Genomic DNA, 27,183 nt, shown 5'->3' with positions numbered 1-27,183 from the left:
ATAGTTCTTAAATTAAATTAAAACTGGATTGGAGAGATGGCTCAGGAGTTAAAGGTGCTTGCTTGCAAAGCCTCATGGCCCACATTCAATTCCCTACTACCTGTGAAAAGCCAGATGCACAAAATGGCATATGCATCTTTGGAGTTCATGCTGGTGTGCCCATCCCCCTCTCTCCTTCTTTCCCTCCCCCCTCTCTCTTTCCCCTTGAAAATCATTATTTAAATTTTTAATTTTCTGCAAAATATTGCTGAAAGACATGTTGATTGATCTTTACATATGGTTTAGACCCTCTAATCTTGGGAGTCTAGCTTGTAATAAAATGCAGTTTTGAACAGAGATCATTTTTGCATTGGAGATAAGTACACTGGAACAATTCTTCTGTACCCTGAGATGATCTGGAAGAGACCCAGGGCATATTCTGACTGGAGTTGTCGTCCTGACACATCATGACTGAACTGAAAAGTTTTCCTAAGCATCTGTGACCTGGTCTTAGTTTGCTTTTCTTTTGGAGATAAGCAGAATGTGGTGACATCATAGCTCTGAACTAAACTGTATCTCATGTGTTTAGGAAAGGGACCCAGTGTTTCCTTATAAATCTAGACATGGGCAACAACTGACATTAGCCTCATGGGTTTGACTTGCACTTTCCTTAGGAAGTGTGCCTCTTGGGTGAACCCATATCCCCTGGCTGGGTGGATTGATCCCCTGCAAGATACACTTGAAGGTTAAGTCACAACAGATCTCAGCTAATCCCGTGTAATCTGCTGTTGCTACCTGAAGGCTTGCCTTCCTGGCGCCCCGGTGTCTGCATGCTTATGATTTGGTGTTTACCTTCTTCACACAACCCCAGAAAGGAGCCATGCGGCTCTTTGCACGCCTGTGCATCCTGCTGGGCTTTCTGGAAGGAGTGGGGTGTTCCTGCCCCTCTCAGTGTGCCTGCGATTATCTTGACAGAAACGATGGCTCAGGATCAAGGTATGCCTTCTCCTTGTTGCTAAGTATTTTCGTTTCCCAGTAAAGGACCCAGATAAATCAGCCTTATTTTGAAAGCAGCTTGTTTGTCAGAAATCAGAAAAGACTTGCATGACTTAAGTTTTAGGTGGGTTGTATTCATTCTCATTGCCTTACTACTTTAGTTTTATTTTGAACAGTTTAATTCCCCAAAACCTCACAAGTAATTTGAAATTCCCATACACTTTCAATTATAAAAATATTCATGACACTCATGTTTACAAAATGTCCCTTTCTGAGGGTCAAGCCACTTTAAGTGTGTGTGTCCTGCCCAGACCTTAGTTGTAGAATGTAGGAGAGAGCAGAGCTGAGCGGGGGCATTGGCTGTGTCCATGCCTTTGCTATTCCCTCTAAGGATTATCCTTGCCAACAACTGAACAGTAGGAAGGAAGACCACAAGAGTGAAGTTTAAGAGGTTCATAATTAGAATTTTTCATTTGAACCAAGGGAAGTTACAATGTAAAAGTGTTTGAAAAATACCTTCTACTGCAGACAGTTTAAGACCTTACTGAAATTAATTAATCTCTATATTCCTTTAACATATATCTGTGTAGTAAGCACAGTAATTCACTTATAATATGCATTATCCCTTTTAGTCATAAGTTAAACAAAACACAGAACTCTTATTAGCCAAACATGATGAACCTTGATTTTTTTTGAGAAAGTATTTAATAACAAAATCAGTTTCTTTATGACTTTGTTAGATGAGGTAAGCAGTGAATATCTTCAACAAAGTTTAACAAAGAAATAGCATAAAAATAGCATAACTATAACCAAATAATAATCATTGGGGCTGGGGGATAACAGCTCAGTGCTAGGCACATGCCTGGCATGTAAAAGACTCTGGTGTGATCCTCAACACAACAATAATAACAATGACAACAATAAGAAAACCAACCTAAACAATAGAACCAACATAAAACTTATTTGTGAATAGGTTGTCTTATTATTATATAAAACTTATTTAGCTGGTTCTTGTTATCTTTTTGAGATATTCCCTGGATGGGCTTAAGATAATGAAAAGGGGCTGGAGAGATGACTTAGATGTTAAGGTGCTTATTTGCAAAGGCTAAGGACCCAGGTTCAATTTCCTAGTACCCATGTAAGCCAGATGTACAAGGTGGTGTATGCTCTAGAATTTGTGGCTGGAGGCCATAGTGCACCCATTCTCTCTCTTTCAAATAAATAAATAAACCAAAGATTTGGAAAAAATGTTAAAAGAAAGATAATGAAAAGAACACGAGCTTACTATTTATTTGCCCAAAGATGAGCAGCAGTTAATGACCAGGCCAGGATACTTTGGAGAAACTATCAGAAATGGCTCCTTTCTGGTGGTGACCCCATGATGGATTTTCAACCCCTGCCATGTGTGAGGAATCAAAATCGTGGACAACAACTTGTCCTCAGTCACAAGGTGAGCACGCTGATCAAGATGCTGGATGTCCTAGCTTCTAGTTCAATTTCCTAAATGATCACTTGAGTGGTGACTGTGATTATTCTAGTGTAACATAGTGCTGAAGTTTGTGATAGAGAATAGAGGTAAAGAGCAAGGTGTCCCCAGAAAGGAGACTTCTTTAAAGTTATCAAAAGGAGGTGACCCAGCCAGGGCCTCAGAGCTTTAATCATAATTGTCTTGCCTCTGGTTATATTCTTGTGCTTGCTTTTAAAACTCACCGATTTACTGTGATGCTTCTTACTGGACTGGAGGGTCATTTTCCTGTTATGTAACATAATTTGAATGTCATTTTCTCAAAACTGCTTATTTATTTCTGACAATTTGGACAACCATATTGTGGGGATAAATAGGTGGTGTTTCAAGCTAAAATGAATCTAAAATTTCAGATTCCTCATATTTTTACCCACACGTGGGACAGGCTTATTTTTTTCTACACCTGCTTTACTCATGCCAACAAACAAGTTAACAATGTTACTTGTTCAAGGGCATTTCGGTTAGTGACAGCCTAAAGGAATAAATTTGGTTTCTGATCTGTTCCTTGGGTGGAAAGCAATGCACAAGTCATGCTATGAAGGTGAAGTTCAACTTTAAACATCTAATGCAAACATCTGCTTTATTTTCAGTAAAGCAATTCTGTTTTTTTTTAATTTTTAAAAATTTTTTAATTTTTATTAACATTTTCCATGATTATAAAACGTATCCCATGGTAATTCCCTCCCTCCCCGCCCCCACACTTTCCCATTTGAAATTCCATTCAATTCTGTTTTTAAAATGGTCAATTTATTTATGATTTTTAAATTTTATTTATTTATTTATTTTGGTTTTTTGAGGTAGGCTCTCACTCTAACCCAGGCTGGAATTCACTATGGAATCTCAGGGTGGCCTCGAACTCACAGCGATCCTCCTACCTCTGCCTCCCAAGTGCTGGGATTAAAGGCATGTGCCACCATGCCTGGCTGATTTTTTTTTTTTTTTTTTAAACAGAGCCCAGGTTCCCAGGTTGGCCAAAGATGACATGGAATTCCTGTTTTATTTTATTTTTTTCAAGGTAGGGTCTCACTCTGGTCCAGGCTGACCTGGAATTCACTATGTAGTTTCAGGGTGGCTTCAAACTCACAGCGATCCTCCCACCTCTGCCTCCCCAAATTCTGGGATTAAAGGCATGTGCCACCATGCCCAGCGACATTGAATCCCTGATCCTTCTGCCTCCACCTTCCAAGGGCTAGGATTCCAGGTGTGCAACATCATATCCAGTTTATATGGTGCTAGGGATTGAACCCAGGGTTTCATGCATACTAGACAAACACTCTAACGACTGAGTACATCCCCAGTCCCATTTTGTCATTTTTCATAGGAATCATTTCCTAAAGAGATGCACTGGAGTTGGACAGAAGTGAGTCTTAAAGGTAACTCTGTATGTCATTAGCTGGAGGAGTTTGGGAAACCATCTGGCGTCAGTGGGCCCACACTATTTTAGATGTAAAATAGGCTATTGGTAACAGCAGCAAGTATAGACTGAGAATTTATGCCAGGAGAGTGTAGAATTCTAATCTATTTAATTTACTTATCCTACTAGCGCCATGTGAGAAAATGTGGCTGAGTCTGGGGCAGTGGTCTTCCATGGCTTCAGAGGAGGTGGCAGAGCTTAGATGTGAGTCAGGTTCACCCTGAGCCTAGAGCTGGTGTTTTCACCTGTTACCCAATATTTGCCTTTTAGGGCTGTTGCAATGTTTAATAAAGAAACAGATCTGTGTTGAGTTGTACAAGTCTGGCATGAAAAGACCTCCATAAGTAACATTTAAACAACAGTTATCCATTTTTTTTTTTTTAGCTACAAAATGGCCATTTTGTATGGCTCAAGATTGTAGTCACTGTTGTCATGATAATGGTGAAGATGTTAGTGATGTTTAGTTAGTGATCTTTTTTATTTATTTTATTTTAATTAATTAATTTATTTGGAGAGAGAGAGAGAGAGAGAGAGAGAGGAGATAGGCAAAGAGAGAATGGGCGCACCAGGGCCTCCAACCACTGCAAATGAACTCTAGTTGCATGGGCCCCCTTGTACAACTGGCTTATGTGGGTCCTGGGGAATTGAACCTGGTTCCTTTGGCTTTACAGACAATTGCCTTCACCACTAAGCGGTCTCTCCAGCCCAGTGATGTATTCTTAATAAGCCTCACTAATAAGCCGTATTAATTCTTAATAAATAGGTTAGTCAGATTCAGCAGATATTTTGTGGAACCTGTAGGGAATGAAAAATTGGTACCTATTTCAAATAAGGATTTGTGTTTAAGTGGATTTTGGAAAGTAGATCTTCCCACATTGCTCTTGTGACACTAGGTCGGTGCTGTGTAATGACCTCGATATGAATGAAGTCCCCATGAACTTGCCTGTGGACACTGTGAAGCTTCGAATAGAGAAGACGGTCATCCGCACGATCCCGGCCGAGGCCTTCTATTACCTGGTGCAGCTGCAGTACCTCTGGCTAACTTACAACTCCGTGGCCAGCGTAGACCTCAGCAGCTTTTACAACCTCAAGCAGCTGCATGAGCTGCGCATGGATGGCAATTCTCTGACCACCTTCCCCTGGGCATCACTGCTGGACATGCCCCAGCTGAGGACCCTGGATTTGCACAATAACAAAATAACCAATGTGCCAAACGAGGCTGCCAGGTATCTGGAGCACCTCGCCTACTTGGATTTATCAAGCAATAGACTAGCCACACTGCCGCCAGATTTCCTGGAGAGCTGGTCTCACTTAGCTACGAGACCTTTCAGAAGCCCAAACCTTTCCTCAAGAAGAATTATTCTTGGTAAGCTCACAAGCTTTGAGGCTTCCCAATGGATGGATACTGTGTTGTGCATACTTTTAATCGTGTGTGTGTGTGTGTGTGTGTGTGTGTGTGTGTGTGTGATGCTGAGGACCACAACTATCTTTGCATGTACCAAGCGTAGCTACTTTTCCACACTGCTGCATCCCTGGCCTTGTATTTACACCTCTAAAGTTTATTCATTTATTTGCAAGCAGAGAAAGATAAAGAGAGGAGAGACAGACAGGTAGATAATGGGCATACCAGAGCCTCAAGCCACTGCAAATGAACTCCGGATGCATGTGTCACTTTGTGCTTTTAGCCTTACGTGGGTACTGGGGAATAAAACCCAAATCGTTAGGCTTTGCAGGCAAATGCCTTAACCCCTAAGCCCTGAATTTATACATTTAATAGTTAACTTATATCTACTTACCTGCACTTACCTGTTTCTCCTGTTATAGAATGTAATGGCTGTGCATGCGTGTGAATGTGGTATGTGTGCACATGTGGAGGAGGTGGGGAGAATTAACCTCACAAGCAGAGAGTTACACTGCTGTCAGTGGGCCTGGGGTGAGAACTCACCAATCCACCCCGCTCGTGTCAACACACCCATCTCTACACTGCTGTGTTCAGCCAGCTGCTCTGCTGGCTTTTCGGCCCTTCGCTGGGTTCTCCAGGAGTGGTATTGGCATCTTTATGGAATGTCAGGGCCTCATTAGTTGGGATGAATAGCTTCCAAATTCTCTCAGTCAAAAAATAAAAAGAGTGGAGACCTGAGGTATTCTCCTGGAGTGGTGAATACCGGCCTAAGAACAGTGAGCTGAGGCCATTCTCAGGGAGATCTGTGGGCAAGAAGGTCTTTGATACTTTTGTATGACACCAGACCAGAGCTTTCATTAATGGGCTTGATTTGCTAATATCTCAGTATATTTCTCACCCATTAAGTTGTCAGTTCCCTTCTTATGTCCTGCCACTGAACTGGTCACTTTTCTCAGAAAATTGCAAAGAACCTCTATATATTTGGCGAGGAAGATAGCATCAGTTTTAGGGAGGAGGAGGCAGGATAAATTCTGTCCTTACTTACCAATATCACATGCTCAAGTATTTGTTGAAATAAAATGCTAATTAAATAAAAAACATAGAGGAGTTCTTATTTTTCTTGTTTTTTTTTTCTTTTTCTTTCTTTTTTTTTTTTTTTTTTTGAGGTAGAGTCTCACTGTAGCCCAGGCTGACATGGAATTCACTATGGAGTCTCAGGGTGGCCTTGAACTCATGGCAATCCTCCTACCTCTGCCTCCTGAGTGCTGGGATTAAAGGCGTGCACCACCACACTTGGCTGAGAGATTTTTGATAAACAGGAAAATTCTGTAATGGCACTTATGTGACTTTAGCGCTGATTTTAGTTAAATAGAAATGTGTTTGATGCCCATAAAACTAAAAGGATGAGGAATAAGAACCAAGCAGAAAGAAAAAAAAAAAAACATGGAAGGGTTTCTTGTGAAGATGTTTCATGTGCTACTCGTTGCTTGTCTTCAAATATATATTTTTTGTTTTTTGAGGTAGGTTCTCACTCTAGTCCAGGCTGACTAGAAAGTCACTATGGAGTCTCAGGCTGGCCTCAAACTCACAGTGATCCCCCTACCTCAGCCTCCCAAGTGCTGGGATCAAAGGTGTCTTCCACCACAGCCAGTGTCTTCCAATGTTTTGATTAGAGAATTTAGGTATTGTCTAGGAAAACAAACCTTAGTTAAACATAACATATTTATAGAGTCCCTATTAAGTACTGGTAGACACCCTTTATGGTTATTGAAATTGCAGAGCCTTCCTGTTTGATCCTTGAGGTTTCTTCCAGATTTAATGAAAAAGCTAAAGTTTTTAATAAATGGTTCTTCATGGTTATATTAGTAACTAAATTAGAACATTAGTAATAGCATTTTAAATTATTTATTTATTTATTTATTTGAGAGCGACAGACACAGAGAGAAAGACAGATAGAGGGAGAGAGAGGGAATGGGCGCGCCAGGGCTTCCAGCCTCTGCAAACGAACTCCAGATGCGTGCACCCCCTTATGCATCTGGCTAACGTGGGACCTGGGGAACCGAGCCTCGAACCGGGGTCCTTAGGCTTCACAGGCAAGCGCTTAACCGCTAAGCCATCTCTCCAGCCCAGTAATAGCATTTTAGTAATGACATTTCATCTTCTACTATTTATCACACTGGACTAATAAACCCCTGGTGATACTTCTCTAGCACGTCTCTACCTCCTCCCCTCCAAAGACACCACCAGCTGGGGATTGGGTCTGTCGCACAGTCAAAAACACATGATGCCGGGGATTGGGTTTGTTGCACAGTCACAAACACATGAGGCGACAAGGGACACTTTACATGCTAACTACTATAATATGGGAAGTATGTAACTTGTTCTCCCCTTTTCAAAACATTGTCTCACTCTAGCCCAGACTGACTTGGAACTCTGTAGCTCCAAGCTGTCCTTGAACTCTTGGAGATTCTCTTACCTTAGCCTCCAGAGTGCTGGTATTAAGGACATATGCCACCACGCCCAACTGCAACTTGTTTGGTAATAAGGACTCGCATTTAAGGATTGTCTTGAATCTCAGAAGAGGTTAGTTTTTTGACTATTGCTGGAACTGTTAAAGACTATGGAAACTTCGAGATGCACTAAATGTATTGGTATTATGAGACGAAAATGAGTCTTTGGGTCAGGGGTGAATTATTATAATATAAAGTGATGTGTTTTGTTGTCACTTTGATGAGGGCAGGTGTGATGGCTAATCTTCATTGTCCATTTGACTGCATCACCATGGAGACACACCTCTGGATAAGCCTATGAGATTGTTTCCAGAAAAATTTACTGAGGAGGGAATGCCCACCCTGAATGTGGGTGGCATCATTCTATAGTGAGAGGTCCTGGGGTGAATGAAAAAGAGAAAGTGATCTGAGCTTCCATTTCTCTCAGCTTCCAAAACATTCATCTTTCTCTGCTTCCTGACTGTGGCTGCCATGTGGCCAGCTGCCCCAAGCACCTGTTGTCATGGCTTCCCTGCTGTGATGTGTACCCTCAGACAGAGCTAAAATAAGCCCTTTCTTTCTCAAGTTATTTTTGTTAGGAATTTTGTCACAGCCATGAGAAAGAAGCTAATGCACTGTGTGTTAGGGTCCAGGAACTTAAAGAACTAAGATGAAAACATTTCTGATATAATGTTAATTATTTTATAATCATTTATTTTTCCTTTTTATTTGAAAGACACACACACAGTGAATATCAGGTACTTTAGGGCCTCCTGCCACTGCAAATGGACTCCAGACACATGTGCCACTTTGTGCATCTGGCTTTAACTGGGTTCTGGGGAACTGAATCTGGATCATCAGGCTTTGCAAGCCAGTGCCTTTAACTGCTGAGCTATCTGCCTCCTGAATGATAGGATTAATGATGTGTACCACCGTGCCCAGCTCTTGCTTTTATTTTATATTTCTTTTTTATGATTATTTATTTATTTATTTGATACAGAGGGAGAAAGAAAGAGAAAGAGAGAGAGAGAGAGAGAGAGAGAGAGAGAGAGAGAGAGAGATAGACGGAGGGAGGGAGGGAGGGAGAGAGAGGTGCATGCCAGGGCTTCTAGCCACTGCAAACGAACTCCAAATGCATGTGCCACAATGTGCATCTGGCTAATGTGGGACCTGGAGAATTGAACCTGGGTCCTTAGGCTTCGCAGGCAAGCGCCTTAACCACTAAGCCAACTCTCCAGCCCTTATTTTGTATTTCTTATCCTGTGCTTTATTTTTGTTAGTAGTTGGAACTTAAACATATGTAAATTATTTTGTCCTGCGGGTGGTGTATTGAGCTTATGGCAGGAGCCATTTGATACATGAAGTCGGAGGCATAAGTTAAACCATTTCCCTAAATCCAAACACCCACAGTGGGGATCTGGGTGGGAATGCATTTCCTCTGAGTCCAGGACCCAGGCTTGTCTCCATTCCTTCATCATGCAAGGTTTAGAATAGCATCAGAGCTGTTTTTCCTCACACATGTGCCATCGGACTAACTTATTTACGTTGTCTTCAAGGCACTTGCCTGAAAAGCCAAAGGTCTCAGGTTTGATTCCCAAGGACCAAGTAAGCCAGATGCACAAAGGGGTAAATGCACCTGGAGTTTGTTTGCAGCAGCTGGAGGCCCTGGCGCACCCATTCTCTTTCTTCCTTTTTCTCTTTCTCCCTGCCTTTCTTTCAAATGAATTTTAAAAAATTGTAAAAATAAGAAAAAAAGCTCTTAGGGACAAGTTGTTCTCTCTCATCTATGAGTAAAAATACCAACCAAGCAAAATTTCATGTATCCATGAAACCATAAACTAGTGTCCTGTGGTTAAACATTTAAATTGCCCATGAAATCAAGTTTTGAATTATAATACAGGTAGCTTTCCATGGCCTCACTTTCAAGAAACAAATATTTATACAGGCATATTTGTGAGGCTGGTCAATGTTTATTTTGGAGTGAAAAGTCTGTAGTAGGAGAGGACACAAAATGCTCTAGTAGGTTTATTTTTTCTTATATCTGAATTTGCCCAGTTGTAAACATAGGGTCTTTTATTTACAGTGGAATTTGCCTGAAGGACTCAAGCAGCCTGGGTGTTCCCACAGAATTCCCAAGGTGGCATTAATTTAATTCACCAAACACTTATCAATGTCTGTCAATATGTCCTGCCCTTTTGCTAGGACTACAGGAGATAAATCAATGCAGTCAAGGCTTCCATCTTTCTGCGTCCTCATATACCCGCTCTCAGCCATCACGATGACCCCAGGAGGCAGCTCTATACTTATCCTCACCCTCTTTTACTGGTCAGCTGGTAAGGATGAAATCAAGTTTCAAACACACAGTTAGTCTTCAGAGATATCACTTTTTTTTTTTTTAGAGCTTTTTGAGATGTATTTTGCATACTATGAAATGCAAGACCTGATGTGTACAATTTGGTAAATTTTGACAAATGTGTCCCCTCTTGTAACTCAGACCCTCAAAATGCAGACTATTCCATCACCTTGATATTCCCCTTCCTAGTTAATCATAACCGCTTACCCCATACAACCATGATTTTGATTTCGATTGCCTGTGTTATTTTCACCTGCTCTGGTCTGACACGTGAATGGAGTCCTGCAACATGCACTCCGGTGCCAAACTTCTTTGACTCAGCAGCATGCTCTGAGATTGACCCATGTGGTTTCATGTATCAGTAGTTCCTGTTGCAGAATTTAATTGTCAGAAAGAACCAGTGTTCAGCCTTTCTTCTAGCGTTGGGCACATGGGCTATTATGAGTTCAGCTCTATTCACACTTTGTCTAGAGCTTTTTTTGTGGCATGTATCTTTTTTTCTTCTTGGAAAAAATCCAGGATTGATGTTGTTGTATTATAGGATGGCTACATGTGTAAGGTTTTTTTTGTTGTTTTTGTTTGTTTTGTTTTTTGAGATAGGGTCTCACTCTAGTTCAGGCTGACCTAGAATTCACTATGTAGTTTCAGGGTGGCCTCGAACTCACGGCAATCCTCCTACCTCTGCTTCTGGAGTGCTGGGATTAAAGGCATGCTCCATCACGCCTGGCCATGTGTAACTATTGAAGAAACTACTAATATATCACACTGTTTGCTCAGTGTTTCATATTCCTACTAGCACTGTGAGAGAGCTGTTGTTCTGGGCTCTTCCTGATTCTGTGTGGCTAGGCGTCTCCATGGCAGCCCAGTTCTGGGGCATCAGCAGATCAGTTGGGGAGCAGTGGCACAATGTGATTTAGCTTTGCAGTTCCCACTGACTAATCTAATGGCATTAGCCAGGGCTGCATTTGCTTTTAGGCCATTTATATACAATACTTCATGAATTATCTATTCAAATCTTTTGCCCAATCTTAAAAATATATGTTTTTGTCTTTGCTTCTTCTTTTTTAAATAGTTGGTTATTAAGTCTTTAGCGTACTACAAGCATTATGAATATTGTCTCTAAGACTTGCTTGTGGTTTTCATTTTTCCTTGGATTATAGTAATGATTGAAATTTTGATGGTATGTGGTTTATTTAGTTGTGTATAGGTGCATGTGCATGCATAGTCATGTGTGTGGAGGCCAGAGACAACCTCAAGTGTTGTTCCTCAGGCTCCATCCACTTTTTAAAAAAATTAACAAAAAAATACCTGGAGAGGGGGGAGAGAGAGAGAGAGAGAGAGAGAGAGAGAGAGAGAGAGAGAGAGAATGGGTGATGGGTGTACCAGGGCCTCTTGCCACTGCAAATGTAGCTCCAGCTGCATGCACCACATTGTGCATTTGCTTTTTGTGGGTACTGAGGAATCGAGCATGGAAACACAGGCTCTGCCAGCTATGCCTTTAACCGCTAAACCATCTTCCCAGCCCAGTGTGTCTTTAAAAAAAAACTTTTTGTCAAGAGTTTTAACACATGAACATACTGTAATTTGATGTATTCCTGGCCTATTACCATATTCTTTAACCCCTCCCTCAGAGACAGGGTCTTTTGTTAGTCTAGAGCACCATGTAGGGTATATTGGCTGGCCAGCAAGAACCAGGGATCTGCCTATATATGTTTCTCTAGCACTGGGATTACCAGCATGTCAGTTCCAGGGATTGAACTCATGTCTTTATTCTTGCACAGTAAGTCCTGTCTGAGCTATCTTCTGAATCCCAACATCTGATTTATTATTATTATTATTTTTACATTTAGCATTATCTATGTTTAATCTAAGAAATACCTGCCTACCATACAGAAGGATTTTGCTTTTTTAATTAGGTGTGGTGGTTTGAAAGAGATGTCCCCCATAAACTCAAGTGTTCTGAATGCATGGTCCCCAGCTGGTGGAAGTTTTGTAGGTGGAGTCTTGCTGAAGGAGGTGTGTTGCTGGAGGCAGGCTTTGGGGTGTTATAGCTAGCTCCCCATTGCATAGAGTAGCTTACTCTCTTGCTGCTATTTCCCATCTGCTGTGGCAGAGGGCGTGTCCAGCCTCTACCCATGCCATGCTTTCCTCCTGCCACCATGAAGTTTCCCCTCAAGACTTTAAGCCAAAATAAAACCTTTCTTCCCATCAACTGCTTTTGTCAGATGTTTTTACCCAGCAACAAGAATGCAATAGAAAATTGGTACCAGAAGAGTGTGCCCATTGCTGCTAGAAACCTGGTTGTGCTTTGATTTTTTGGAACTAATTTGTGGGAGGAATTTGGAAAGATTTGAAACCTTGCTGTAAGAGATGCCTTACAGTGCTGTAAACAGAATTTGATGGACCATTTGGTCAGAGTGTTGAAAGACCTAGATACAGACAGACCTGAGGCTAGGAATATGAGGGGAAGAAAGAGCTTCATTTGTACTGGGCTGGAGGAAGTTTGTGTGGGAAGCTACCTGAGTTCTGCCCATATCCTAAGAACTTGAACAGGGTAGAATTTAGAAGAAATGGACTGGTGAGAGCAGATGGATGTGGTACCAAGAGAAATGAAAGTTTTGGGCTACAGACTACAGCCTGGTTCATCTGTAATTGTCTGAGAGATTACTGCCATGGAGCTTGGGTCAGCTGTTCTGCATTGGGATAGCAGGAAGAATACTAACTCTTTTGGAAGTTAGGGGGTTTAAAAAAATGGTGAAGGTGTTTTTGTTCTCTTTGACATTGGCTTTATTCTCCCCTGAATTAATAGATTTGGTAGTCCACATGGAACTATGAAAATATAACATATGCAGGGAAGAAAAGATCATTGGATTTGCATTGTGGTTTGTTTTTTAGAGATTGTCATTTGGCAATGTGAGGCAGGGTCACTGGAGTCCCTGCATGAAGAGCCAATAGAGCCATAGGATAAACCATAGGTTGTAGTAGAGATCCTAGAATTTTATTTTATTATTTTAGAGAGAGAGAGAGAGGCAGATAGAGACAGATAGGGAGAAAATGGGCATGGACTCTAGCCACTGCAAACAAATGCCAGACACATGAACTACCTTGTGCATCTGGCTTTATGTGAGGATTAGGGAATTGAACCTAGGTCCTTTGGCTTTTCAGGCAAGAGCCAACTGCTAGGCAATGTCTTTAGTCCCAAATCCCAGAATTTTTGGAGATATCAGGACTATTGGATGGCTGCCAAGGAGAACTGCTGGTTTGGGATGACATTTTCACCAGGTTTTGGGAAACCTAGCTGGATGGAAGAATTGGAATGCCAGGGACTTTGTCACTTATTACAGATGTCACACTTGGAGCTGCAGGATTTGATGTTTAGTCTCTATGTTTTAGAACTTGTGTTGGTTCAACCATTCCTTGCTATGTCAAGTGCCATCTTTTGCAGTGTGAATTTTTACTCTGTACCATTACTTGTTTTTGGTTTTACAGGTTCACAGTTAAGAGATCTTGGATGATGGGGCTGTTTGAACAGTTGAGACTGATATAAACTCAATGCATTGTATTTTACATCATGGATGGTCATCAGTTTATGGGGGCCAGGGGAATAATATAATGGTTTGAATAAGATGTCCCTCATAAACTCATGTGTTCTGAATGCTTGCTGCCCAGCTGGTGGCAATTTGGGAGGTGGAGCCTCACTGAAGGAGATGTGTTGCCAGGGCGAGCTTTGAGGTGTTACAGCCAGCTGCCCCTTGCTAGAGACCTGCTCATTCTCTTGCAGCTGTTTTCTACCTGCTGTGGCAGAGGTGATGTCCAGCCTCTGCTCATGCCATCATGAAGCTTCCCACTGAGACTATAAACTAAAATAAAAACTTTCCTTCCACCAGTTGCTTTTGGTGGTGTGCTTTGCCGCATCAACGAGAAGGTAGCTATAGCAATAGGTTTAGTTTTTAAATTTACTTTTTAGCTTTTAACATAAATACCAGAAACTGAGCAAATGGGTTTAGAATTTGCATAATAAAGTTTGTTAAGAATTTATTTCTACTTTTCAAATATGCACACATAAACTGTACATTTTAATCAACTATTTTAATGTATGAAAAATATTATATTACCTTTTCTAGAAAGAATTAGGTGGGCTGGAGAGAGTGCCTAGTGGTTAAAGTATTTGCCTGAAAAGCCAAAGGAGCCAGGTTCAATTCCCCAAGACCCATGTAAGCCAGATACACAAGGTGGCACATGTGTCTGATGTTTGTTTGCAGTGGTTGGAGACCCTGGTGCACCCGTTCACTGTATCTGCCTCTTTCTCTCTCTCAAAATAAATAAATAAAAATTAAAAAAAAATAAGCTGGGCATGGTAGTGAATGCCTTTAATCCCAGCACTTGTTGGGGGGGGGCAGCAGAAGTAGGATGATCACTGTGAGTTCAAGGCCACCCTGAGACTACACAATGAATTTCAGGTCAGCCTGGACTAGAGTGAGACCCTACCTTGAAAAACCAAAACAAAAAAACTTAAAAAAATAAAAGAAAGGATAAGGCAAGTTCACTGACCCTATTCAAGAATACACATAAAGGGCTGCAAAGATGGTTTAGCAGTTAAGGCACATGCCTGTGAAGCCTAAGAACCCATTTGATTCTCCAGGTCCCACATTAGCCAGATGCACAAGGGGGTGCATGTGTCTGGAGTTTGTTTGCAGTGGCTAGAGGCCCTGGAGCACCCATTCTCTCTCTCCTTCCCTCTCTCTGTCTCTAATTAATAAATACATAAAATAAAAAAAAAAAGAATATGTATAAAATAATGAAAATTACTGTGATTGGTATGTTTCCTTGAAAGAATGCAAAACAAGTAAGAGTTTACCTTTACAGAGTTCTTGTCCCTTTGTCCTCAGAAGAAAAACACTTGAATGAATGTGATCAGTTGTTGGATTACTATTTTTATTCAGGTTTTAACAATAATAGCTTTGACTTAGTTTCATAACTGGAACAAATAGGCTTTTTGGGAGATTTAAAGATCTTTATTCTTGCTTTATATAACTTTTATATGTAATATTTAGAGGTTTTTATTTCCTAAACAACACATTTCATGATAGTCTTAGTCAATGAAACTCTTGATGGCATAACTCTTGAATCTTTTCCTAAACAGACAATGGTACTACAGGTATTCCTGCTTTGATGTTTTTTATTTATAGATAATAGCACTTGCAGCAGCCTCCCCTGGATGTAGAAGCATTTTAGATGACAGAGATGGGTGATAGCAGAAGGGGTATTAGATTAGGAGGCTGAAGAAACCTGGAGTTAATCAGGACTCTAAGCGACTTACAAAATCAATGTCATAATCTCTTTGTACTTTTGTCCCTTCTGGTATGAAATCCGAAAAATAACATGGTCTCCCCAAGGTGATAAAGAACTTTGCATGATAGTAAAAGGCATAGCAAGGTAGCATGGTGAATGCTTTAAGATCATGACACTTGAATTCAAATGCTGCTTGTCCAGTTGTGTGGCCTTGGGCAGATTCATTAATCTTCCTGAGCCCCCTGGTTTTCTTGCTGTGAAAATAAGGAAGACCACAATATCCCTTGATGCTATTGTGAGAATTGAGTTAGACAATTCTTTGGATAAGTGCTGCCGTCAGGCAATTTTCTGTGGTCGCTAGTTTCCGCCTGTCTGTGAGCACATATGAGCACCGATGCTTCCTCGTGTTCAGTCCTATCTTTGTAAAGATTGTTGTTAAAGGAAATCTTTGGAAAGTAGAGGAAATCTCCCTTCAGAACAAAGGACAGGTCTGTATACGGCCCATGTAAGAAAGATAATGACTCTCCCCAGTGCAGCAATGATCAGTCCTTCAACTCTGACCATGGGTGTGCCAGGGCCTCTTGCTAGTGCAAAGGAACTCCGAACGTGTGCACCACTTCGTGCATCTGGCTTTACGTGGGTACTGGGGAATTGAACCCAGATCAGCCGGCTTTGTATTCAAGCACCTTTAATTACTGAGCCATCTCCCTATTTTTAATTTTTTCTTTGAGACAGCATCTCACTATGTAACCCCACTGTCCTGGAACTCATGATCTTTCTGCCTTAGGTTCCAAGTGTTGGCACACAGGCTTGTGTCACATTACTATTTTTTATTTTTTGAGGAACTGCCATATTGATTTCCGTAGTGGCTAAGCTAATTTATATTACCATCAATATATATAAGGGCTCCACTTTAATGCATCCTCTCATAATTTATCATCCATTTTCTCCTTTCCTTTCATTTCCTTTCCTTTTCTCTTTCACTTCCTTTCCTCCCCTTTCCCTCTATGCCTCCTCTTGTTCTCCTCCATCTTTCATTCTTTTTCTTCCTCCCTTTCTTCCTTCATTCCTTCCCTTCTGATACTGGGAATTTGACCTAGGGCCTCATGCATGCTAGGCAAGCTAGGCCGGCCCTCTACCACCGGGGTGTATCTTCAGCCTTTTATTTTCAGCATGCTAGTCATTCTGATTGGGGTGAGATGGAATCTAGATATAATTTTGATTCACATTTCCCTGATGGCTAAAGATATCAGGCATTTTTCATTTGTTCTTCTTCATTGAAATGTATCTGCTCAGTTCACTTGCCCATTTTATTTTTATTTTTTTAAATTTTTAAATTTTTATTAACATTTTCCATGATTATAAAAAATATATCCCATGGTAATTCCCTCCCTCCCCACCCCCACACTTTCCCCTTTGAAATTCCATTCTCCATCATATTACCTCCCAATAACAATCATTGTACTTACATATATACAATATCAACCTATTAAATATCCTCCTCCCTTCCTTTCTCTTCCCTTTATGTCTCCTTTTTGACTTACTGGCCTCTGCTACCAAGTATTTTTCCTTCTCACGCAGAAGCCCAATCATTTGTAGCTAGGATCCACATATGAGAGAGAACATGTGGCACTTGGCTTTCTGGGCCTGGGTTACCTCACTTAGTATAATCCTTTCCAGGTCCATCCACTTTTCTGCAAATTTCATAACTTCATTTTTCTTTACTGCTGAGTAGAACTCCATTGTATAAATGTGCCACATCTTCATTATCCACTCATCAGTTGAGGGACATCTAGGCTGGTTCCATTTCCCAGCTATTATAAATTGAGCAGCAATAAACATGGTTGAGCATGTACTTCTAAGGAAATGAGATGAGTCCTTTGGATATATGACTAGGAGTGCTATAGCTGGGTCATATGGTAGATCAATCTCTAGCTGCTTTAGGAACCTCCACACTGATTTCCACAATGGCTGGACGAGATTGCATTCCCACCAGCAGTGAAGAAGGGTTCCTTTTTTTCCACATCCCCGCCAACATTTATGATCATTTGTTTTCATGATGGTGGCCAATCTGACAGGAGTGAGATGGAATCGCAATGTAGTTTTAATCGGCATTTCTAAATTTCATAATGCGTGTAATACATTTTGATCTTACTTATGCCCCCCTTACCCTCTCTTATCCCCTTCCCACTTCCACTAGAACCCTTCTTTCCAACTATTCTCATTCCTATACTTTTTTTTTTTTTTTTTCGAGGTAGGGTCTCACTCTATCCCAGGCTCACCTGGAATTCACTAGAAGTCTCAGGGTGGCCTTGAACTCATGGTGATCCTCCTATCTCTGCCTCCCAAGTGCTGGGATTAAAGGCGTGCGCCACCACGCCCTGCTCGTTCCTATACTTTTTTTTTCCCCACTAAATTAAACTAGGGTTGCTTGCATGAGCAAGGGTGGGAAGTATTTTACTGGCATGTGGGCAAATGACCATGGCTATGCCACTGAACAGCATGACTCCCTCTCCCCGAGAAACTGTGAGGTGCCACCACCTATCCTAGGGAGAATGGGGTCTTGCGAGCCCTTCCTCCATCCCTGATGAAATGCTGATGATCTCAGTGTTGTGCAGGAATCCACGGCTCCTGTGACTTCATGAGTATAGTGGCCATGCTGTGTCTGGCCACTATAGCAGCACTGCCCAGCACTCCTTCCTATCCTCTGGTTCTTACATTCTTCAAGCCCCCCCTTCCTCAAGGTTCCCTGAATCTTGGAAGGGGTGGCTTGCATGTTCCTGTTAGGGCTGAGCACAGACTTCTCACTTAGCCTCAGTACTTTTGCCAGCTTTGCATTAACCTCTTCCCACTGTGGAAGGAAACTTCTGTCATTGAGGCTAATCTGTGTGTATGAACACAAATATTTCGAAGATAATCTGTCCATTTAACATAGAAACAGTAGTAAGTTCCTCACTAGGCCCTATGTCCTTTCTTTTTATTAAAATTTTTTTTTTGTTCATTATTTATTTATTTATTTGAGAGTGACAGAGAGAGAGAAAGAGACAGAGAGAGAGAGATTGAGAACGGGCACGCCAGGGCTTCCAGCCACTGCAAACGAACTCCAGATGTGTGTGCCCCCTTGTGCATCTGGCTAACGTGGGTCCTGGGGAACCGAGCCTCGAACCGGGGTCCTTAGGCTTCACAGGCAAGCGCTTAACCGCTAAGCCATCTCTCTAGCCCCCTATGTCCTTTCTAGCCACTAGCTTTTTTAAAAAAATTTTTTTTTTAAATTTTATTTGTTTGAGAGCAACAGATACAGAGAGAAAGACAGATAGAGGGAGAGAGAGAGAATGGGCGCGCCAGGGCTTCCAGCCTCTGCAAATGAACTCCAGACGCGTGCGCCCCCTTGTGCATCTGGCTAACATGGGATCTGGGGAACCGAGCCTCGAACCGGGGTCCTTAGACTTCACAGGCAAGCGCTTAACCGCTAAGCCATCTCTCCAGCTCCCTATGTCCTTTCTAGCCACTAGCTTTTGAACAGGCATTTCAGTTCTAGGCATAATCCCCTCCTGTGGGGCAGGCCTCAACTCCAACCTAAACACGGTTGGCTGCTCCATGGCAGTCATTCCACAACTGCACTGGTGGGTACATATTGCCTGGCAGGTTGGTTGTGCAGCGCACACCTCTACAGCTGGGTAAGACTGTGGATGAACTTTCTTCCGCAGCAGCTTGCATAGCAACTTTTGGCACTTGTCAGCAAGGAGGGAACTTCCAGCTCAATTCTGGCTTGATTCCTCTATGTCCTCTCTCCAAAGTCTATGACGTCTCCAGCACTAAGAACTTACTGCCTAGTGTGGGTGGCAACTAAGAGCACTGTCATTTGTCAATTTATTGATTACATTATTTATGCTTATGGTAGTTAATTTTTTTGAGTTCTTTCTAAACTGTTGATCTGTGCTGGGTGAATGGCTGGCTAAGATTTTCTTCCATTCCTTGTGTCTTCTCTTCACTGTGCTTATTATTACCTTCATTGTGCAGAGCTTTATAATTTGATGCAATCCTGTTTGTTGATTCTTGCTATTATTTTCTGGTCTATTGAAGTTCTATTCAGAAATTCATTGTTTACACCTATATTTTGGGACATTTTGTCTTGTTTTTCTTTATAATAGTTTCATAATTTCAGATCTTATATTAAGGTCTTTGACCCAGCTTTATTTTGTTTGTTTGTTTTTCAAGGTAGGGTCTTACTCTGGTCCAGGCTGACCTGGAATTCACTATGGAGTCTCAGGGTGGCCTCGAACTCATGGCAATCCTCCTACCTCTGCCTCCTGTGACCCAGTTTTAAATTTTTAAAAAATTTTTTATAATTAGCAACTTCCATGGTTGTAAACAATATCCATGGCAATTCCCTCCCTCCCCTCACTTTCCCCTTTGAAACTCCACTCTCCATCATGACTCTTTTTTTTTTTTTTTAAGGTAGGGTCCTACTCTAGCCCAGGCTGATCTGGAATTCACTAGATATTCAGTCATGGCAATTCTCCTACCTCTGCCTTCCCAAGGGCTGGGATTAAAGGTGTGCACCACAACATCTGGCCTTTGACCCATCTTAAAATAGTTTTTATAAAACTGAGACATGGAGATCTGCTGTCATTCTTGTACATGTGGATACCCGGTCTTCCCAGCATCACTAGTGAAAGAGGCTGTTTTGTTCCTACTATATGATTTTGGCACCTTTGTTGAGAATTGGGTAGTTTTAGCTGCATGGGTTTCTTTCTGGGTGCCATATTCTATTCCATTAGTATAAGGTGTTTATTTTTTATGCAGCTATCATTTGTTTTTGTTACTCAGGAGCTCTCCAGAGCCATGCCAGTCTATAACGTAAAAATAATAATTACGGGAATGGTGGCGCACGCCTTTAATCCCAGCATTCAGGAGGCAGAGGTAGGAGGATCACTGAGAGCTCAAGGCCACCCTAATACTACATGGTGAATTCTAGGTTAGCCTGAGCTAGAGTAAAACCCTACCTCAAAAAATAATAATAATAATAATAATAGCCAGGTGTGGTGGCGCACGCCTTTAATCCCAGCACTCGGAAGGCAGAGGTAGGAGGATTGCCATGAGTTCGAGGCCACCCTGAGATTACAGAGTGAATTCCAGGTCAGCCTGGACTAGAGCAAGACCCTACCTTGAAAAACTTGAAAAAAAAAAAATTTACCAACTAGAAGAAATTAAAGTTGGATTAGCAAACTACCAATAACATCAGCCATCATAAGTAGGAAGCAAAATAATGTGGCAAAATGTCTAATCACTGGGCCACACTTAGTTACTAAACATGAAAACAGACTAGAGTTTGTTTATGGCATAAAACTAAGTGAAGGAGCCAACATTTAAGAGCACAGAATTTAAATTAGCACTAAACCAAGCACTAGTCACAGATTCACAGGACTGAATGTGAGAGGAAAAAGTTCGAGGTTATTCACCCATAAGAGAAAAGCAAACATCTCAAATGGAAGATTAAAAAGTAACCAAGCCTGGCATAGAGGCGAGGCAAGTGTCCATGATCTGCTATCATAACCCAGGTAAGCACAAATATTTCTGTGAACCACAGAAATCAGCAGTGAAGTGTCCACTGTGGCTAGAGCTTTTTAAATTAAAATTCTGTCTTTTCTTCTCAGTTCACATTCCACTCTATTAGTAAAAGATAGAACCACTATTTTCTGCGCCACAGCCTTTCCACCTTGGGCATTCTGTGATTTAGGACAGCAGCTTTAAGATCCTGAGAGAGAGACACTTGTCTGATAGAAAACACTCAAGTCAGGGGTACAGCTCCGTGTCAGAGCACTGAACTGCAGAGTTCTCTGAAAAGCCATCCTGGATCCTTCTGAGATGGCCAGAATCCCTGCGTTCCTTTCTGCATTTGAGAAATCTAAGAGGCTGGAAGTGGCATGCGGTTTTGTTGTTGAGACTGGCAAGTTTCAGCCCGGCATACTTAGCGGTTCCTTAGCTGTGTCTCTTAGCAAGAAGCTCCCTGCAGCAGTTCCAACGCTCCATGTGGAGGTGTGCACAGGCTTTCCACATGCCACCCTCACCTCAGGTGACTTCTGCCACTCCCTAGCAAGGGTCTTCTTCCCTCTGGTTTCCAGCAACCTTTTCCTTACCTTCCTTTAATCTCTCACTGATAGGCTGTCATGGTTTGATTCTAGTGACCCCTATATAAACTTTTGTGTTCTGAATGCTAAGTCCTCAGCTGGTGGCAATTTGGGCAGTATGTTGTTGGAGGCAGGCTTATGGGTGTACGAGCCAGCTTCCCCTTGCCAGTGACGGGCACACTGTCCTGCCACTGTTTGTCACTTGCTGTGGCAGAGGTGATGTCCAGCCTTAGCTCATGCCATCAGTTTTCCCTGCCATCACAGAGTTTCCCCTTGAGTCTATAAGCCAAAATAAACCCTTTTCTCTGACAAGCCGCTTTTGGTCAGGTACTCTCTGCCAGCAACAGGAGCTAACTACAACGAAGGATTCTGCTCACAGTTCCCAAAGCAGAGGCGAACCCTACAGGTCAGAGCAGCTAGAAGCCACTGGCCCATTCCAGGCCTCCAGAGGACCTTCTCTTGAAGGGTAGCTTGGACAAAGTTCTTCTGTGGCTGCTACACTCATGTGAATTCACTTGCTTGTCTTTTTACCAGTTTTTCTGGTCTTTCTCCACTACTGCTGGTGTCTCAGCCATGTGGTTTTTTTGTTTTGTTTTTGTTTTTTTGCTATACAAAACTCTTTTTTTTTTTTTTTAACCTTTGTATGTCTTCAAATCGCACAAAACTGTGACACCTTTCCAAGCTGAAGTGGATGGCCATCAGTTCTCTAAAATGTGATGTTTCTGAGCATCCCAGAAACATCTCTAGCACTATATTTGTAACTTTCTGTGGCATTCTGAGGAGTCAGTCTTGGCTCTAACATTGACTGGCTGTGTGACTTCGGTGTCTTTGCATCTCAACTTTGTCTTTAAGATGGCAGTAATGGTAATAATAATGTTTTCCTTACAAGATTCTGGCATTAAATGAGATAATATAGGCTCAAGCTTTAAGTAGAGCCTAGCACAGAGAAAATGCTCAGAAAATAGTAGCTCTGATTGTTAATGGATTTTGAACAGAAATGACATACAGGTGACTGTCTTTTGTCCCCCACCGAACTTAGCTTATTGTTGAGCTGGCATGGACACCTTCTTCCACAAGTGGCTATGAAGTAAATTTAATTCATCAGAATGACCCTTGTCTCCTCTTTTCTCCCTTCACTCAGGTTTGCAGGACAACCCATGGCTTTGCGATTGTCACGTTTCCAAAGTGATTGAGTTGTCAAAGGTTGCAGATCCTGCTGTGGTGCTTCTTGATCCACTGATGGTCTGTAGTGAACCTGAGCACCTCACGGGAGTTCTGTTCCAGAAGGTAGAGTTGGAGCAGTGCCTGAAGCCATCCGTGATGACCTCGGCCACCAGAATCACGTCTGCTCTGGGCAGCAATGTCCTTCTGCGGTGCGATGCCACTGGCTACCCCACCCCACAGCTAATGTGGACAAGATCCGATGGCTCACCAGTTAATCATACAGGTATTTTCTCTATTCTGTCTATGAAACAAGGGCTTTCCAACAGCCTGAACATAATCTCACATTTCTGTGCAATTTTAAAGTGGCAAATTAATTTCAGTAAACCTACCAAGATTGTTGGATGCAAGGATTTTCATGTATTGTTTCCAGGGGTGGTGATTGAACTCAGGGCATGCTAGGCAAGTGTCCTACCACCAAGCTATACCTGAAGCCCCCCCAAATTTAAAAATACAATAAGCTTTTCAGTGCTTGGAATCAAACCCAGGGCCTCCTATATGCTAGGCAAGTAAGTGTTCTGTCTCTGAACTATATTTCTAGCCCCCTGGATGCATGGGATTTGAAGAGTACATTTTATTGGCTAACATTTGCTTCAGTTTATCTAAGTACCTAGATAAAATTAGACAATCCCATCTCCTTGTTTTAGGTACAAATTACATGACCCAATAGATAGATGATTGCTCACTCATCTTGGATACAACTCACTTCGAAGTGTAAAACCAAGTTTTAAATGGAGAGCTTCCTATGAGGCAAGGCATATTTTTAGAAATATTGATTACATAGGCTTTTCAGATCATATGATGATAAATCCAGGCTTTAGCCCATTTAAGCAGACATATGCTGATCATTAGAGGGATATATTCTTAAGGCTCTTCAAAATTAAATTAAAATTGGGGTTGAGGATATTTGATGGGTAAAGGGCTTGCTGTACAAACATGAAACTTGCATCTCTAACTCCCAAGTAAAAGCCAAGCATGTGGTGCACACCTACAATCCCAGCCAGGGTTGAGGAGCTGAGACAGGGGACCCTTGGGCCTCACTGGCTGCTTAGCCTAGCCTAATTGGTGAGCTCTAGGTTCAATGGGTGACCCTGTCCTAAATAATAAGGTGGAGAGTGGTAAAGGAAGATGTCCAGGGTCAACTTCTGTTCTCAACGTGGTCATATATACATGCACACATGCACCTGCACGTGTGCCCACATATATACAAGCACACACCCACAGACACCCACCTACCCACCCCCACACACCCCACATATACATGCAGAAAACTGAGGTTGAAAAATAAAACTTGATGGAATAAAAGAAGTAAAGTCTTAATATTTAATATCTCCGTAAGTAGCTATGTAAATAGCCCACAGTTTGAGCCATTCAATTCATTTTTGGGCAATTGATATTCTACCTTGTCTAATTCTCATCCAAAAGCTTCTGAAAGCAAGACAAAACATAAATATAATCAAATTTGACTGTTTGTAAAAGCAAAATTGAAGCTGGACAAGGTGGTAATTTCAGCACTTGGGAGGTAGAAGTAGGAAAATCGGGTGTTCAGGTCATCCTTGGCTATATAGTGAGTTTGAGGCCAACTGGGGCCACGTGAAGACCATGTTAAAAAAAAAAAAAGAAAGAAAACTTATAAACATAATTTTCCATATAGTTCTCTATAGAGAAACAAAAAATATAATTTGCAAATAAAAGAATCTATAGTTTGATAGTTTGCTAAGTTTTTAGTTTATCTGAGTTAACTATAAAATGAATGATTTAGAATGTAAGCGGTGACTTCTCCGTGCCAGAGAATGATCTTCTGCACCTTCTAGCTACTGGGTAGATGCCTTTAATTACAATAAAATATTTAAATACAGTCTTTTGTTAAGTGTTTTATAGGTCCACAGTTGAAATTGGAAGCGACATTTAAGACACATAGTTTTATCCTTTTATTTACAAATGCAGACACAGAGGTCTAAAACAATGAACTTGCCAAAAATTACATACTATCTAGGAGTCAAAACTTTACTAAGACCTGAACCCTCTGCTTTCCGTTCCCACCTCCCTTTAACATACCATTCCTCATGCCAACCACACAGCGCCTGGCAGGACCTCCATGTAAACAGCTTGCAGAACCATCACCCCCCTCCCCAGCAAAGACTTAGTGCCATTCCCCCCCCCCCCCGGGGGCCCGTGTGAGAGGGACACATACGGGACAAATTGTAGTTTCCTTTCTGGGTGGCACGGTTGTCACAGCGTTTTCATCTATTCTATTCCAGTAATTCAGGAGTCTCCAATGGAAGGGGTCAGATGGTCAATAATCAGCTTGACAGGCATCTCCTACCGGGACGCTGGGGATTACAAATGCAAGGCCAAAAACCTAGCTGGGATGTCAGAAGCTGCGGTTATGGTGACCGTGGTTGGTGTTGTTACAACCACTGTGTCGTCAGATACTCCTGAAGGAGGAGCTGGACATCAGCCTGAGCAGGAGTTCCCGCCGGGACCTGGAAGATCAATGTCCCCGTCGACTTCACTGCCACCTCGCTGGTTCTCTTCCTCCTCTGCTCCTACTTCCCTCTCTCCTCTCCTGTCGCCTCCTCCTTCCACTGCTCCCTCCTCTGTGTCTCCTTTCTCCTCTGTTCCTTCCTCGGGCACAATGGGGAGAACTATCATTTCAGCCAGCACCAGCCGGGCCGGCCGCCAGGCTCTCGATCTCCCCCCAGGAGGGAAAAGAAATGCGAAGGTGGAGATGCCTGGAAGTAAGTTTCCTCCGGTCAGTGCGAGTAAGAAAGAAGAGTTGGCACAGCTGGATCAAGCTACACTCATGGAAATGAATGTCACCATTGAAGACCTCAGGGCGGTCAGTGAAACTGACGGGAGTGTGACTTTGATGTGGAATGCCATCAACACCACACGTAAGTTCGCGGTGACTGTGTTGTATTCCAAGGATGGCGACAAGGACCTGCGGCTGGTGAATGCAGACTCGAGCAAGAACCAAATAACCATAGATGGCCTAGAGCCTGGAAGGCAGTATATGGCATGTGTCTGTCCGAAAGGAGTGGCTCCCTGCAAGGATCGGTGTATCACCTTTTCTACTAACGGAGTGCAAGAAGGTGACTCACAATGGTCCCTTCTCACTGTGGTGACTGGCACTGCCTGTGCTGTTGTCCTGCCATTAATTTGTTTTTTATTGTATAAACTTTGCAAGCTGCAATGCAGGTCAGAATCTTTCTGGGAAGAAGATTTGGCTAAAGAGACATATATCCAATTTGACACTTTGTCACCTAGGTCGCAAAGTATAGGAGAGCTCTGGACACGAAGGCACAGAGATGACTCTGAGAAAGTCTTGCTCTGTTCTAGGTCAAGTGTGGAATCTCAGGTGAATTTTAAAAGTGAAGGTTCTAGACCAGAGGGTTATTGTTAAAGTCTTGCAGTCCAGGAGCACGTGAGCTACAAGGATCTAAGGATATGGTCGAGCCTCTGCTCGGATGACTTTTGGACAGATTCTCATTCCAACATGTAAATCACAAATGGAATGCTTTTGGATGTGTTTTCAAGAAGTGTCCTGAGGGGCTGAGGAGGTAGCTCAGTCAGTAAAGGGCAAGCCTGACAACCTGAATTTGAGCCTCAAACCCAGGGAAAAAAGCTGGTGTGGCAACACACACTTGTGACCCCAGCATTGGGGAGGCAGAGGCAGGCAGATCCCTGGAACCAGCTGGCCAAGCAATCTAGCCTACTTGGCAAACTCTAGGCCAAAGAGTGGTCTTGTCAAGAAGAGGTGGATGGCACCTAAGGAGCAACACCTGAGGTGGTCCTCTGGTCTCCACAAACACATGCACACTCATGTACGTATACCTTGTGTGCATGCATGCAAATATCATGGGACTTATGAACAGAAAAGACAAATGATGTTGGTTTTTAATTATGTGGAGAATTCCCATAGAGATAATTTTAGGGTAGTGCTTAATAAGTTTATGATAATTTTGGGACAATATTTTAATTGTTAGGTTCATGGGAAAAGGGTTATGACAGGTCATCTCTGCTCTTTAGAAAAAGAAATATTAGCATAACCAGCCAAGCCGGGTTGTTCCCACATGTTCATGGTGCTTTCCAGCACTTGCTGGCACTGCCTACTGTGTGAGCACAAGATGATTAAAAATTTGTGTTCACTAACAGTTGTTTCTCTTATCCTTAGAAATTAATGTCCTTACATATTAAATAAATATAAAAAGAGAAGCTTAGTAAATAGAGCATTTCTAAAAAAATATCTGCCCGTAGGTTACATGGTTTTATAATGTGCTAATATGAAAACAATCTCTTTAACATTTTAATATCTTCTCTTCTTTCTCTTTTTATATGGACTTTAAACATTTATTTATTTATTTGAGTGAGAAAGAGA

General features: G+C 42.0%; 1 protein-coding gene across 1 annotated transcript; it reads left to right on the top strand.

Moving 5' to 3' along the window:
- Nucleotides 1-859: 859 nt before the first annotated feature.
- On the top strand, nt 860-26,208 carry Lrit3 (leucine rich repeat, Ig-like and transmembrane domains 3). The gene is made up of 4 exons (XM_004658514.2): nt 860-975; nt 4,808-5,280; nt 22,723-23,028; nt 25,064-26,208. The coding sequence occupies exons 1-4, from the start codon at nt 860-862 to the stop codon at nt 26,206-26,208; spliced, it is 2,040 nt and encodes a 679-aa protein (XP_004658571.2).
- Nucleotides 26,209-27,183: the final 975 nt, after the last annotated feature.

This window comes from Jaculus jaculus, chromosome 2 (assembly GCF_020740685.1).
Source record: "Jaculus jaculus isolate mJacJac1 chromosome 2, mJacJac1.mat.Y.cur, whole genome shotgun sequence".
Lineage (NCBI taxonomy): Eukaryota > Metazoa > Chordata > Mammalia > Rodentia > Dipodidae > Jaculus > Jaculus jaculus.
This window is presented reverse-complemented; position numbering and strand designations above follow the sequence as displayed.

Coding starts and splice junctions, on each gene's coding strand:
- Lrit3 (XM_004658514.2), top strand. CDS start 860: ATGCGGCTCTTTGCACGCCTGTGCATCCTGCTGGGCTTTCTGGAAGGA. Junction 976..4,807: donor AACGATGGCTCAGGATCAAG/GTATGCCTTCTC, acceptor TTGTGACACTAG/GTCGGTGCTGTGTAATGACC. Junction 23,029..25,063: donor CTCACCAGTTAATCATACAG/GTATTTTCTCTA, acceptor ATTCTATTCCAG/TAATTCAGGAGTCTCCAATG.